At 53.2% G+C, this 14,229-nt stretch overlaps 1 protein-coding gene across 3 annotated transcripts in view; it reads left to right on the top strand.

Annotated features, from left to right (window-relative positions):
* Positions 1-14,229, top strand: part of DCST2 (DC-STAMP domain containing 2) — a 15,141-nt gene extending 912 nt beyond the window's left edge. Inside the window, exons 3-15 of one of the 3 annotated variants that reach the window (XM_003817084.6) lie at positions 96-197; positions 1,096-1,293; positions 1,633-1,698; positions 2,222-2,435; positions 2,626-2,783; positions 3,470-3,634; positions 6,021-6,188; positions 6,334-6,434; positions 8,140-8,270; positions 8,783-8,910; positions 9,285-9,378; positions 9,485-9,625; positions 13,996-14,229. In XM_003817084.6, the coding sequence (XP_003817132.1) occupies positions 96-197; positions 1,096-1,293; positions 1,633-1,698; positions 2,222-2,435; positions 2,626-2,783; positions 3,470-3,634; positions 6,021-6,188; positions 6,334-6,434; positions 8,140-8,270; positions 8,783-8,910; positions 9,285-9,378; positions 9,485-9,625; positions 13,996-14,212 (1,883 nt within the window). In that variant the 3' untranslated portion in view covers positions 14,213-14,229. Of the gene's footprint in view, positions 1-95; positions 198-1,095; positions 1,699-2,221; positions 2,436-2,625; positions 2,784-3,469; positions 3,635-6,020; positions 6,189-6,333; positions 6,435-8,139; positions 8,271-8,782; positions 8,911-9,284; positions 9,379-9,484; positions 9,626-13,995 lie in introns of all 3 variants that reach the window. The other 2 variants (XM_055101019.2, XM_055101016.2) reach the window with 2 other exon arrangements.

Below are 14,229 nucleotides of genomic sequence, written 5' to 3' on the forward strand. Positions count from 1 at the left end.
GGTGTCCTCCTCTCCACTCCCTGCTTAAGGGGCAATGGTGAGAACCAGCCCCTAGAGGAGAAGACTCCAAAGTGCCTCTGTCCCTCACCCATCAGGTGCCCTGAACAAGATTAAAGCTATTGCCCAGAAGACCAAAGAGGTGGCTGACCGGGTCCGCAAGTTCTTTCGGTCAATCATGGATGGTGTGAAACACATAGGTAAGCACATTAGCATGTCTACCCCGGGGACTCAAAATGCACCCAGTCCTGGCCAGGTGCGGTGGCTCATGCCTGTAATCCCAGCACTTTGTGAGGCCGAGGTGGGAGATCACTTGAGCCCAGGAGTTTGAGACCAGCCTTGGCAACATGGCGAGACCCTGTCTCTATAAAAAATAAAAAAATAGAAAATAAATAAAACTAGCCAGATGTAATGACACATGTCTGTAGTCCCAGCTACTGGGGAGGCTATGGTGGAAGGATCTCTTGAACCCAGGGGTTTGAGGCTGCAGTGAGCTATGATCGTGCCACTGTACTCCAATCCAGCCTGGGTGACAGTGTGAGACTCCATCTGTAAAGAAAAAAAAAAGCGGGGGGGGCCAGGTGCAGTGGCTCACACCTGTAATCCCAGCACTTTGGGAGGCCAAGGCAGTGGATCAGGAGGTCAGGAGATCAAGACCATCCTGGCTAACATGGTGAAACCCCGTCTCTACTAAAAATACAAAAAGTTAGCCGGGCGTGGTGGCACGCAGCTGTAGTCCCAGCTACTCAGGAGGCTGAGGCAGGAGAATCTCTTGAACCCAGGAGGCGGAGGTTGCAATGAGCCGAGATCACTCCACTGCACTCTAGCCTGGGCAACAAGAGTGAAACTCCATCTCAAAACAAAACAAAACAAAACAAAACAAACAAACAAACAAAAAAATTCAGTCTCCTCACCTGTACCCTGTCCAGGGTTTTTCGGGCCCCTTCTGGGTACTGGCTAGTGTTCACTGGACACAGCACAGCCAGGTCCCTGACCACAGGCCTCTCCAGCCCTGGGTACTGTGGTATTGTTCCCCAAACCCCTAAGAAGAGGCTGTAGGATTCCAGCCCTGGGTGCCAACCCTGCAGCTGTCCCCAGCCAGGGCTCTCCGGAATGTATGGCAGTGGCTCCTGCACATCGGCGATGTGTGCAACTCGGAACTGGGCAACCCTTACCTGAAGTGTGCACGGGTTTTTGATGATGCCAAGGACAGCTGCATGATGGTCATACCACAAGCCTACCACCTGTGTTACGTGCTCATGCCCTTCAAACTGGCGCTCTGTGGACTTGCCAGCCGTGAGAAAACCAGGGTCTGCCAGCGGGGAGGAGCCGATGTGGGGTGGGGTGGGGTGGGAATGTGGGGGTCAGTTGGGAGGGCAGGCTCAGGAGGACGATTAGAGGGCAACAGGGAGGAACCAATAAGCTTGGTAGGACCAGTATTGGGGGTGGGGGTGGGCAGTAGGGAGGGACTGGTGTTGGGAGAGAAGGGCGACAGGGAGGTGCTACAAGGTTTTGAGCAAATGTGGAGGCCAATAGGAAAATCGAAAAGAGGCCCTGTGAGAAGAGGTCTCCAGAGGTCGGGGGCAGGCCTGGCTGTGCCCCTCCTTCCGACACTCAGCCGACTCCGCCCCTCAGTGGTCCAGGTGTTCTGCGTCATCCCTAAGTACATTCAACCCTTCTTGCGCCAGACCATCGGCACCCGTGAGTGACCCCCTCCTGCCACATATGGTGCTCCCTAGTGGTCTCCCTCCCTCATCCCGGTGTGGCCATGGCCAGCCCCCAGTGCTCCCAGCCCATAAAGGAGAATGTAAGAGAAAGAAAGGGGCTCAAGTGATCACCCAGGCCCATATCCATGCTGTACAGATCAGGAAACCGGTCCAGCGAAGGGCCAGTGCCTCACCACAGCCTGCCCTGAGAGCAGGAGCTGGGAACAGAACCAGGGCCTCCTGTCCACATTCAGGTCCACACTCAGGTCATCAAGATCATTCCTTAGGGGCATCTGTTGCATGCCCTGTGTCATGCTGGGTGCTGAGCATGTGATGGCGATGGCACAGATACGTGGAGGCTTTGTCCCCTCCTCAGTCCACCTTGACCCAAGCACTGGGGGGTTCCCAGCTGGTCTGTAAGCTGTGCCCCCTGGGCTGTGCCAGGCCCCTCCCCAGGGGCAGCTCCACCCTCTCCTAACTCTCCTTGCCCACGTCTCCCCTGAACCTGCTGGCCCCAGCCGTGATTCAGTTGCTCAACCGGGTGCGTCAGGAGTTTGAGTTCAACATGACAGCCACCCACCACTTCTCTGTGGATCTCAATGCCTCTCGGAGCCTGTCCCAGGTAGCCATGGACCTCCACGAGGCTGTCAGCATGAAGCTGCACCGTGTCCGAGAGGCCCTGGCTCTGATGGGCTTCACCACGCCTCTGCTGCTTGTGCTTCTCTACCTCCAGTGAGGGGCTGCCGGGCAGCGTGGGGGGTGCAGGGCCGGGGGTGCAGGGCCAGGGCTGCAGGGAGCAGCTCATTTCTCCCTGCCCCAGCATCCAGGGAGGTTGAAGTTGTGGGGTTGAAGCGCGGATGCCCTGTGGGGTCTGGCCTGGGGTCCTAAGGGGCCTCACATGTGCTCCACCTCCCCTTCCCAGAGCCCTATTTTACCGGTATTGTTACCTGAACTGGGACCATTATGACAATATCTACATCACCAGCCGATTCCTGCGCATGGAGGCTGTACGCTCCACGGCAGGGCTGCCCACAGTGCTACCGCTCAGTGCTCACGAGGCCAGGCGCTACATCCCACCGGGTGAGGGCCCTGAGGACAGGGAGAGCCCAAGCCAGGGAGGCCAGGGCTTCCCCCCACCCCGCTGCCCTGCCCCTAAGCCCCTGCACAGGCAGGGCTCAGGATGGGCTTGGGGCAGGGGCCAGAGGGAGGAGACACAACCCAGAGCTTAAGGAACTTTCAGGCTGAGGGAAGACACTGCCCGGTCCTTGGGGAGCCCGCAGTCTGAAAGGGGGAACATAGACACCCTTGGAGAAAGTAGCCAGAGACAAGAGGGGCAGATGGTGCTTCTGGGAGCACCCTGGACATCAGGACAGCAGGGGATGGACACAGAGCGAGGGAAGTCAAGTTGGGAGGGCTTCCCCCGGGTGGGCAGGAAGTGCTAATATGGAGGGGGAGGACTGCCTATGAGGTGGGGAGGCAGGTAAGGGGATGAGGGATGCCCTAGGAGGGAGGGCTCCTTAGACTGGAATGGGCCACAGGGCCAGGTGGAGATGCTAGGCAGGCCCCTCCCTTCTAGCCACGGAGCCCCCTCCCCTGAAGAGTATTTTCCATCCTTGCCAGAGTCCTCACAGCTTCTTTTCTTTTCCGTATTCCTGATGAGCAGACGGGCCCACGCCTGATTAGGGGCAGGAGGCCTCTCCAAGAACTGGGGTCTGGTGGACGGGAGAACTGGGGAGCATCCTCCTGACCATCCCACTCCTGCTCAGGCTCCATCTTCCTGTCCCAATGGGAGAAGTTTTTTTACATTCTGGAGACCTTCAACCTTATCCGACACCTCCTCCTCGTGCTGTTCCTAGTCTTCCTAGACTATGCTGTCTTCTGGGTGCTTGACCTGGCCCGGCACCAGCTGCAGGGGGAGATTGTGGCCCGCAGTGAGTGCCTACGTGACAGCCTCCTCCCACTCACCCACTGCAGCCCCCTCGGCCTGCTTCTGATCTCCCCGCCTGCTCCCAAGCCTTCTCCTCTTCCCATCCTCAGTCCTGGTGACTGCCTGAATGTCCCCATGTCACTGTTACTCAGCAGCCCACAAGTGTGCCACTCTTTCAACTCTGTGCTTTGCCTAGTAACACCTATGTCTAGGTCAAGATTATAACTTACAGGGTAGTTAAAAATGCAAGCTCTAGAGTCAGACTGGCCAGAGTTCAAATCCCAGCTCTGTCCTTTATTAGGCGGTGACCTTCAGCAAGTTGCTTAACCTCTTCAGCTTCAGTTTCCTCTTTTTTTTTTTTTTTTTTTTGAGACAGAGTCTCGTTCTGTCACCAGGCTGGAGTGCAGTGGCGCCATCTTGGCTCACTGCCTCCGCCTCCCAGGTTTAAGTGATTCTCCTGCCTCATCCTCCTGAGTAGCTGGGACTACAGGCACATGCCACCATGCCCAGCTTATTTTTGTATTTTTAGTAGAGACGGGGTTTCACTGTGTTGGCCAGGATGGTGTTGATCTCTTGACCTCATGATCTGCCAGCCTTGGCCTCCCAAAGTGCTGGGATTACAGGTGTGAGCCACCATGCTTGGCCTTTTTTTTTGAGATGGAGTCTCACTCTGTCACCCACGCTGGAGTGCAGTGGTGCAATCTTGGCTCACTACAATCTCTGCCTCCCGGGTTCAAGCAATTCTCCTGTCTCAGCCTCCCAAGTAGCTGGGACTACAGGCACATGCCACCATGTCCAGTTGTATTTTTAGTTGAGACGGGGTTTAACCATATTGCTCAGGCTGCTCTCGAACTCCTGACCTCAGGTGATCCACCCACCTCAGCCTCCCAAAGTGTTGGTATTACAGGCGTGAGCCACTGTCCTGGCCCAGTTTCCTCATCTGAATAGTGGAATAATAATGGTAGCAACCTCTCTGGGTCACTGTAAGGAATAAATTAGATTATGTGTGTTGGGGCCAGGCGGGTGGCTCATGCCTGTAATCCTAGCACTTTAGGAGGGTGAGGCAGGTAGATCACCTGAAACCAAGCTGGCCAACATAGTGAAACCCCATCTCAACTAAAAATACAAAAAATTAGCCAGGCGTCGTGGCAGGTGCCTGTAATCCCAGCTACTTGGGAGGCTGAGGCAGGAAAATCACTTGAACCTGGGAGGCAGAGGTTGCAGTGAGCCGAGATCCTGCCACTGCACTCCAGCCTGGGCAACAAGAGTGAAACTCTGTCTAAAATAATAATAATAATAATAAAATAAAATAAAATAAATTATGTGTGTCAAGTGCCTGGTAAGCCATTAATTGAGAATGTGAGCCAGGTGCGGTGGCTCACGCCTGTAATCCTAGCACTTTGGGAGGCTGAGGCAGACAGATCGCCTAAGGTCAGGAGTTCAAGACCAGCATGGCCAACATGGTGAAACCTTGTCTCTACTGAAAATACAAAAAAATGAGCCAGGCATAGTGGTGGGCACCTATAATCCCAGCTACTTGGGAGGCTGAGGCTCGAGAATCACTTGAACCCAGGAGGCAGAGGCTGCAGTGAGCCGAGATCACACCACTGCACTCCAGCCTGGGTGACAGAGTGATACCCTGTCTCAAAAAAAAAAAAAAAAAAAAAAAAGAAGTAAAAAACTCCTAAAAAACAAAAACCAAAACCCCAAAACAAACAATAAAGCACTTGGTTAAGTGTCTGCTACACAGTCAGTGCTCAGCCAATAAATGTTTCTGGGGGTCTTACTCGGTGGCTCACACCTGTAATCCTAGCACTTTGGGAGGCTAAGGCAGGCGGATTGCTTGAGCTCAGGAGTTTGAGACCAGCCTGGCCAGCATGGTGAAACCCTATCTCTTTACAAAAAAAAAATAGCCGGTCGTGGTGGCACGTGCCTATAGTCCCAGCAACTTGGGAGGCTGAGGCAGGAGAATCACTCAAACCTGGGAAGTTGAGGCTGCAGTGAGCCAAGATCACACCACTGCACTCCAGCCTGGGTGACAAAGTGAAACCCTGTCTCAAAAAATAAATTAAAAAAAAAAATGCTTCTGGGTGGTCATGGAGGCCAGGGGGGTGGACTCACTGACCATTAAGGTCATCTTAGATATGGTGGCTTGGATAGGAAGACCAGACACCAGTACCACCCAGCTGGACCATGGGGCCAGTCCTAGGAGCCAGAACTGAGGTCAGGCCCCAGGGCACCATGAGGGTGCCTGAGGCATCAGAGGCCCCCAGCCAAGGGTCTGAGTCATCCTATGACCTGCACTCCTCCACTTTCCTCATTCCAGAAGGTGTGGGGTTTTCTGCATAGCAACTGCCATGAGTGTCACTCACACAGTGTCTTTGTGCCAGGTCCTGTGTTGGTGTCTATAACCGTGGAAGGTACTGGCTACGCTGGGAATATTTATCGTGACCTGGTGTCAGCATTTGATGTCCTGCAGCAAGGCAACATCAGTATTTTGTCCCGGCGTTGTCTCCTTCGTCCCTCGGAGCCTGACAGCACTGGCTACATAGTCATTGGTATCAACTACACCCTGAGGTCCCTGGGGGCGTGGACACCATGTGGGAAATGAGGGGTGCAGACTGCTGAGGATGTGGGGGGCGCCAGGGGTGGGCTGGCACTTGTGCCTGCTGGTGAGGCTGACTGTGGCTGCTGTGCTCCCAGGCGTCATGTATGGCCTATGCTTCTTCATCACCCTGTTTGGCAGCTATGTCAGCCGGCTGCGGCGAGTCATCTGTGCCTCCTACTACCCATCCCGGGAGCAGGTGAGGGGTCCGGGGCTGGGAGCTAGTCCCTGCCCCCTCCCCAGGGGGCTTAGCTAGTGGCTGGCTTTTTTGGCTTTGGGAGCTGACTTCCTTCAGCAGCCCCAGCCCGCTCTCCTCTGGTTGAACTCCAAAGCAAATGACCTGGACTGCAAGCCTCTGGACCCAAGATGGGGCTGGGAGAAATGGTGCCTCTGGGGTGGGGCTTCCTGAGACAGCATTTACATCCAAAGTTTTGTTAAAATCACAGGGGTGTTGAGGGGGTGGGGGATGAGGGACGGGGGAGAGTTGGAGAGTGGAGCAGGCAGCATGGCTCACACCTGTAATCCAGCACTTTGGAAGGCTGAGGCAGGCAGAGTGCTTGAGGCAAGGAGTTATAGACCCTTTCTGCAACAAAGTGAGCCTCTGTCTCTATTAAAAAAAAAAAAAGAAAGAAAGAAAAAAAAAAGAAAATAAAACGCCAGGCATGGTGGTGTGTGCCTGTAGTCCCAGCTACTAGGGAGGATCGCTTGAGCCGAGGAATTCAAGGCTGTAGTGAGCTATGATTGCACCACTGCACTCCAGCCTGGTAATGGAGTGAGACCCTGTCTCAAAAAAACAAAACAAAACAAAACAAAAAAACATGGTGGTGGGGTGGGGGCAGTGTTGGCATGTTGAGGTGTAATTAAAAACTCACCATCGGGTCTGGGTTTGGTGGCTCATGCCTGTAATCCCAGCACTTTAGGAGGCTGAGGTGGGCAGATCACAAGGTCAAGAGATTGAGCCCATCCTGGCCAACATGGTGAAACTCCATCTCTACTAAAAATACAAAAATTAGCCGGGCGTGGTGGCACGTGCCTGTAGTCCCAGCTACTCGGTAGGCTGAGGCAGGAGAATGGCTTGAACCCGGAAGGTGGAGGTTGCAGTGAGCCGAGATTGCGCAACTGCACTCCAGCCTGGCGATAGAGCAAGACTCCATCTCAAAAAAACAAAACAAAACAAAACAAACAAAAAACCCTCACCATCGGTTTACTCATTTACTAATCATTTACTGAGCATGTACTGTATTCCCCTATCTCTTTGCCGGTCTCCAAGGATGCCAAGATGAACCAGACACAGTCTGGAGCTCACAGATTCGAGGCAGGCCAGACAAGCTTTCTTTTCTTTTTTTTTTTTTTTTTTTTGAGACAGAATTTTGCTCTTGTTGCCCAGGCTAGAGTGCAATGACACGATCTCGGCTCACCACAACCTCCGCCTCCCGGGTTCAAACGATTCTCCTGCCTCAGCCTCCTGAGTAGCTGGGATTTCAGGCATGCGCCACCACCCCAGTTAATTTTGTATTTTTAGTAGAGATGGCGTTTCTCCATGTTGGTCAGGCTGGTCTTGAACTCCCGACCTCAGGTGATCCACCTGCCTCGGCCTCCCAAAGTGCTGGGATTACAGGCGTGAGCCACAACGCCCGGCCAGACAAGCTTTTAACAAGACGTTGTAATTTAAAAAGCACTTTTATTTAGGAATGAATAAAAGTGTTATGGAAACCCAGAGGAGAGAGTGGTAACTCCACCTGGGCAAGTCCAGAAGACTTCCCAGAGGAAGGGGCATTTGAGCCAAACCTAGAGGGATTCATAGGAGTTGGATAGAAGGAAAAGGTAGGTAGTGGGTGCAGAGGGCATTCCAGGCAGACAAAACAGGGTCAAGTGGGACCCCATCCCTGATCTCCCCGCACCAGGAGAGGATCTCCTACCTGTACAACGTACTTCTGAGCCGCCGAACCAATCTGTTGGCTGCCCTGCACCGATCAGTGAGGCGGCGGGTGGCTGACCAGGGCCACAGAAGTGCCTTCCTAGTGCTGGCCAGTCGGTGAGGCCACTGTCTTTTCTATAGGGGTGGGGCAAAAGGGGATAGAAAAAGAGCCAGGAGTTGGAATGGATTTCTATGCTATCTAAGTGTCAAGAGATTTGGTTGAAGAGGATGCCCATTGCATACCCTTAACGCTGTGAAAGGTGGGAATTCTTTTTTTTAATTTATTATTATTATACTTTAAGTTTTAGGGTACATGTGCACAATGTGCAGGTTAGTTACATATGTACACATGTGCCATGCTGGTGTGCTGCACCCATTAACTCGTCATTTAGCATTAGGTATATCTCCTAATGCTATCCCTCTCCCCGTAAGGTGGGAATTCTGAGGGGTGAGGAGTGAAGGGAGGAAGAAAGGCAGGGCCATGGAGAGGTTGCTGCTGAAATCAGAGGGATGGAGGATGTACTGCAGGAAGTCAGGAAGTCCTCCCTGCCATTTGGAGGTTGGTGCTGGAGTGGGGAGGGTTAAGCTGGCTGGGCTGGCCTGCTTAGTGTCTGTGACCCTTTTCTCAGGTGCCCCTGCCTAGGTCCATTTGTCAGCCACTTTTGGCTGCATCAGGCCTACTGCCTGGGCTGTGGGCAGCCCCAGGATGAGGGAGACATGGAGAACACTGTGTCCTGCAGTACCCCCGGCTGCCAAGGTGAGACCCCCTGGGGCGTGTGCCTCTCCCTGCTCGGACTTACCCCACTTGCATATGACAATCCACTGTGGTCCTTCCTTGATGGACTTCTCTTGTACCTCATCTTTTGTGCCCCTCCCTTCATTACTGTGCACGTTCTCATTTACACAGAGCCTTCAGGTAGCTCATTTTCTCCACGCTTGCCTTTATTCTCCCGGGTATTTATGAATAGGATTTATATGCAAGTGGCATTGCAGCAGTTCTCTAGTGTGCACCCCTTGACAAGGATGGTTGTTCCAGGGCTGTGATAGGGGAGGCAGGGGCTGGCAACCAGGAAGCACAGAGGGTGGGTGGGTGAACTCGGGTTCACCTCCATTCCCCATGGCCTCCACCAGGTCTCTACTGCCTCACTTGCTTCCGCCTCCTGGACAATACCTGCTCCGTGTGTGCATCTCCCCTCTCCTACCAGGGGGACCTGGACCTGGAGCTGTGAGTCTTTCAGTGACATGGGGTGGCTGGAGTCTGTAGGGGCAGTGGAAGTAGCCACCCTTCTCCCAGGATGTCTGCAGGCCACTGAGATGAGAGTCTTCTCCAGGGACTCCAGCGATGAGGAGGGCCCTCAGCTATGGCTGGCTGCAGCTCAAAGGAAGGACCCTGAGCAGGCATGGTTACTACAGCAACAGCTCCAAGAAGTGCTCGGCAGGAGCCTCTCAATGGAGTCCACTTCCGAGTCCAGGTGAGCAGGAAGCAGGAGTTGGCACCTGGGAATTGTGAGTCCTAAGCATGTTCTGTTCCATTTGCAAAGGCCTTCCTGGGTGTCTAGACCTTTGCCAGGGCTTGAAACAGACATGAGGGGAGGGGAAGTAACTGAGGTTTGCCAAGCGGCTGCTCTGTGTCAGCACCGTGGCCCAGGAGGAGCTCACCATGCCCTTGGGGAGAGTGACATCGAATAGATAACAGGGTGGACAGCACCCTGATAAAGGAGTGAAGTACACTCTGGACAGTACAGAGGACACAACAGCCAATTTGGGAAAAGGGGCATATTAATGAAGGCTTCATAGAAGAGGTGATACATGAGCTGGATTTTTGTTTTGTTTTGTTTTGTTTGAAACAGGGTCTCACTCCGTCACCCAGGCTGGAATGCAGTGGCGCAATCCCAGTTCACTGCAACCTCGACCTCCTGGGCTCAAGTGATCCTCCCACCTCAGTCTCCTGGGTAGCTGGGATGTCAGGAACACCATCACACCTGCCTTATTATTATTATTTTGTTATTATTATTATTTTGTAGAGACGGGGGTCTCACTATGTTGCCCAGGCTGGTCTCAAACTCCTGAGCTCAAACCATCCTCTTGCCTTGGCCTTCCAAAGTGCTGGGATTATGGGATTATAGGTGTGAGCCATGGTGCCTGGCCACGGGCTGGATTTTGGGGGCAACTTGGTGGTTTGTTAGGCTGAGAAGTAGAGGAAAGCACTCCAAGGGGAGGCCTGTGTGGGTTTGGAGAATGTGAGGCATTCAGAAGGGTAGAGCCCAAGGGATGGGTGTGGCTGGGTAGAGACCTCAGAGAATGCTGGGAGATGAGGTTGGAAGTCAAGGTGGGAAGAGATGGGCAAGAACCTTAACTTGTCATTTGAAAAGCTTAGGTTGGAAAGTGATATGCTCATATTTGTCTTTTAAGACCATAAGCGGGCCAGGCATGGTGGCTCATGCCTGTAATCCTAGAACTTTGGGAGGCCGAGGTGGGTGGATCACCTGAGGTCAGGAGTTCGAGACCAGCCTGGCCAACATGGCGAAACCCCATCTCTACTAAAAATACAAAAATTAGCCGGGTTTGGTGGTGCATGCCTGTAGTCCCAGCTACTCGGGAGGCTGAGGCAGGAGAATTGCTTGAACCCAGGAGGCAGAGATTGCAGTGAGCCAAGATCACACCACTGCACTCCAGCCCAGCCTGGATGATAGAGTGAGACTCAGTCTCCAAAAAAAAAAAAAAAAAAAAAGACCATAAGCAAAGAAGGCAGAGTGGAGGTTGGGCAGGAGCAGGGAGGTCAGAGAGAAGCTTGTCTTAGTCTAGGAGAAGTTCGTGATAGCCTCAGTACTGAAGTGCTGAGCGTGACTGGGATTTCTATGCTTGGGCCTGGGCAGGTGTTAGGGCAGGAAGATAAACAGGTTCTGGGGAAAGACGACTGGCCCAGTTTGAGATCTTTGAGGTGTCTGTAGGGCATCCAGCTGGAGATGCCCAGGGGGGCAGTTAGAAAAGGGCAGGGCTCCAGGCTGGAGGTATATTTTTGGGGGGTTGTTAAGTTAGAGACTGTAAGAGAGAGGATGAGCTAGATCATCCTGGCAGAGGGCATGGCAGGAGAGTGGGAGGGGACAGGGAGGGGAGAGGCTCAAGAAAGCAGGAGAGCCAAACATATGAAATCAAGTAGGGGGATGGGCACAGTGGCTCACACCTGTAATTTCAGCAATTTGGGAGGCCGAGGTGGGCCGATCACTAGAGTCCAGGAGTTCCAGACCAGCCTGGGCAACATGGCAAAACTCCATCTCTACTAAAAATACAAAAACTTGCCAGGGCATGGTGGCTCATGCCTGTAATCCCAGCACTTTGGGAGGCTGAGGCGGGAGGACCACTTAAGGTCAGGAGTTCGAGACCAGCCTGGCTAACATAGTGAAACCCCATCTCTACTAAAAATACAAAAATTAGCCAGGAGTGGTGGCACGCACCTGTTAGTCCCAGCTACTCAGGAGGCTGAGGCAGGAGAATTGATTGAACCTGGGAGGTGGAGGTTGCAGGGAGCTAAGATTGTGCCACTGCATTTTAGCCTGGGTGACAGAGGGAGGATTGGTCTCAATAAATAAATAGGTAATAATACAAAAATTAGCTGGGCATGGTGACGTGCATCTTTAGTCCCAGCTTTCAGGAGGCTAAGGTGGGAGGGATCACTTGAGCCAGGGAGGCTGAGACTGCAGTGAGCCAAGATTGCACCACTGCACTCCAGCCTGGGCAATAGTACAAGACCCAGTCTCAAAAAATTAGAAGATTAAAAAAAAAAAAATCAAGTAGGATCATGTGAAGACAGGTGACAGGCAGTTAAGACATCACTGGAGTAGCTTGTGGGAATATTTTTCATGGCATCGGGAAGACCAAAACTGGATCTGTCATGATGGGTTGAGGGGTGTCAGGTAAAGAAGACTCAGAAAGGCTGGGTGTGGTGGCTCACGCCTGTAATCCTAGCACTTTGGGAGGCTGAGGCGGGCGGATCACTTGAGGTCAGGAGTTCGAAACCAGCCTGGCCAACATGGTAAAACCTTGTCTCTACTAAAAATACAAAAAATTAGGCATGGTGGCAGGCGCCTGTAATCCCAGCTACTTGGGAGGCTGAGGCAGGAGAATCACTTGAACGCGGGAGGCGGAAGTTGCAGTGAGCCGAGATCGTGCCACTGCACTCCAGCCTGGGCAACAGAGCAAGACTCTGTCTCAAAATAAATAAATAATAAAAGGACTCAGAAATATGGTATGTGGCTCCTGCATCACTGTTGCCAGGAGTTTGATAATGCTTTTAATCTAATGAGTGCTGTAGTTTGAAAAAAATGTAAGCTTGATGGTGAAGAGAAAGAGAGAGTTAGCTTCACAGAGCAAGAAAGTAGCTTGAAGGGGATTCAGCACTAAAAGGGTTTTCTAGATCTAAGAACAGGAAGATTTGAGCATTTAGGCAGTGTAAAAGCACGTTGGGGAGGGAGGTTTGGGCTCCAGGGCCAGGTGGACCAGGTGGCCTGCCTGAGAAAGGAGCAGGCTGGCAGAGGCAGAGGGAGGGGGAGAGTATAGGTTCCCCTGAGCAGCTGAGCCCACTCCAGCCTGGTGGCCTCGCTTCTCTTTGGGGAGTAGGAGGCAAGAGCACCTGCTGAGAGAGCAGAGCAGGCAGCTGGGAGTGGAATAAAGGTTTCAAGGGGTGGGTGGTAGAGGTTGAAAGACCTGCCGTGGCAAGTGTGCAAAGAAGCCGACTAGGGAGGTTAAGGGATTTCCAGGTAGCGTCAAAGGCCCAGATGATGCTGGAAGCTGTAACTTGTAATGATTGCTCCAGTGCGCTCAGTTATGTGATTTTCTCTGGCAAATGTGGTAGCCATGAATAGGATTCACAGGTGGAGGGCTTTTTCTGGGCAGGTCAGGAGGACAAGATGGAGAGAGAATTGAGGTGTCTTTGGTAAGAGTGTCTGAGATGACTGGGGAAGAGGAGGGGCTAAGGCCCCTGGGGGCAGCCCAGGGTCTCTGTCTTGATGACGTGTTAGAGCAGGGGCAGTGGCCAGGAGGGAGAGCTGGCTGAACAGGAGGGACTCAGAGAGGGGGCCATGGCCAGGGAAGAACTCTGGAATGAATCCAGTGAAAGGCCAAGGCTGAGGAAGACGTCTGAATGGGAACAGAGATGACGGTCAATAGGACCAAGGAGGTTAGGGATTGAGAGGCCAGAGAATTGGATGGGTCCTCTAGCGACGAGGTTGCAGGACCATACAAACAGCAGGAGTCCAGAGCCGGCATCTTAAACAGATGTGGCAGGTGTCTGGCAGGCCTGAGGAGACAGCCACAGCACTGGTGGTACAGCTGTCGTGGCAGCCAGGGGCTTTGCAAAAAAACACTAAGGGCCAGCTGGGTTTGAGAAGGTTAAGCTGCCTCCTCTTGGGAGGACTGCAAAGAAAACTGTCCAGTGGGCACATTCCAGTGTGAATGGGGCGGTGGAGGTCATGATGAGTCAAGAGGTTGAAGGGGAAGCAAAGCTTTCTTTTCAGAGGTTCTAGAGGGCCCAGTGAAAGGATAAGCTGGGTCAGCAGAGGGGACAGCTTGAGCCTTGAGCAGGTGTGACCACTGAGGTCACTAGTGGTTCTGCCCTTCCTAGCCATGTGGCCTCAGGCAAGTCACTGCCCACCCCCCAGCATCAGCCTAAAATCAGAAAATATCTACAGCCATGGGCTGGTACGCCTCGTGGGCCTGAGAGAGCAGGAGTTGCTCAGAAAGAACAGGAGCTGGATCTGAACAGATGGGGCAGGGCAGGGGGCAGGGATGCACCTGTGAAGACAGAAGGTGGGTGATCCGGCCACCCCCTTCCTCTCCTCACTAGTGACCTGGATGAGGAGAAGGGGCCTCAGCAGAGGAAGCACGGGCAGCAGTCCTTACCTGAAGCCCATCAGCCTGTCAGCATTCTCACCAGCCCTGAGCCCCACAGACCACCTGAGACATCCTCCGCCACTAAAGGAGCCCCCACTCCAGCTTCAGAACCCTCAGTCCCTCTCTCACCTCCCTCTCTTCCTGATCCTTCCCACCCACCCCCCAAATAAACCAAAAGTGGACACAA

This window comes from Pan paniscus, chromosome 1 (genome assembly GCF_029289425.2).
Source record: "Pan paniscus chromosome 1, NHGRI_mPanPan1-v2.0_pri, whole genome shotgun sequence".
Taxonomy (NCBI): Eukaryota; Metazoa; Chordata; class Mammalia; order Primates; family Hominidae; genus Pan; species Pan paniscus.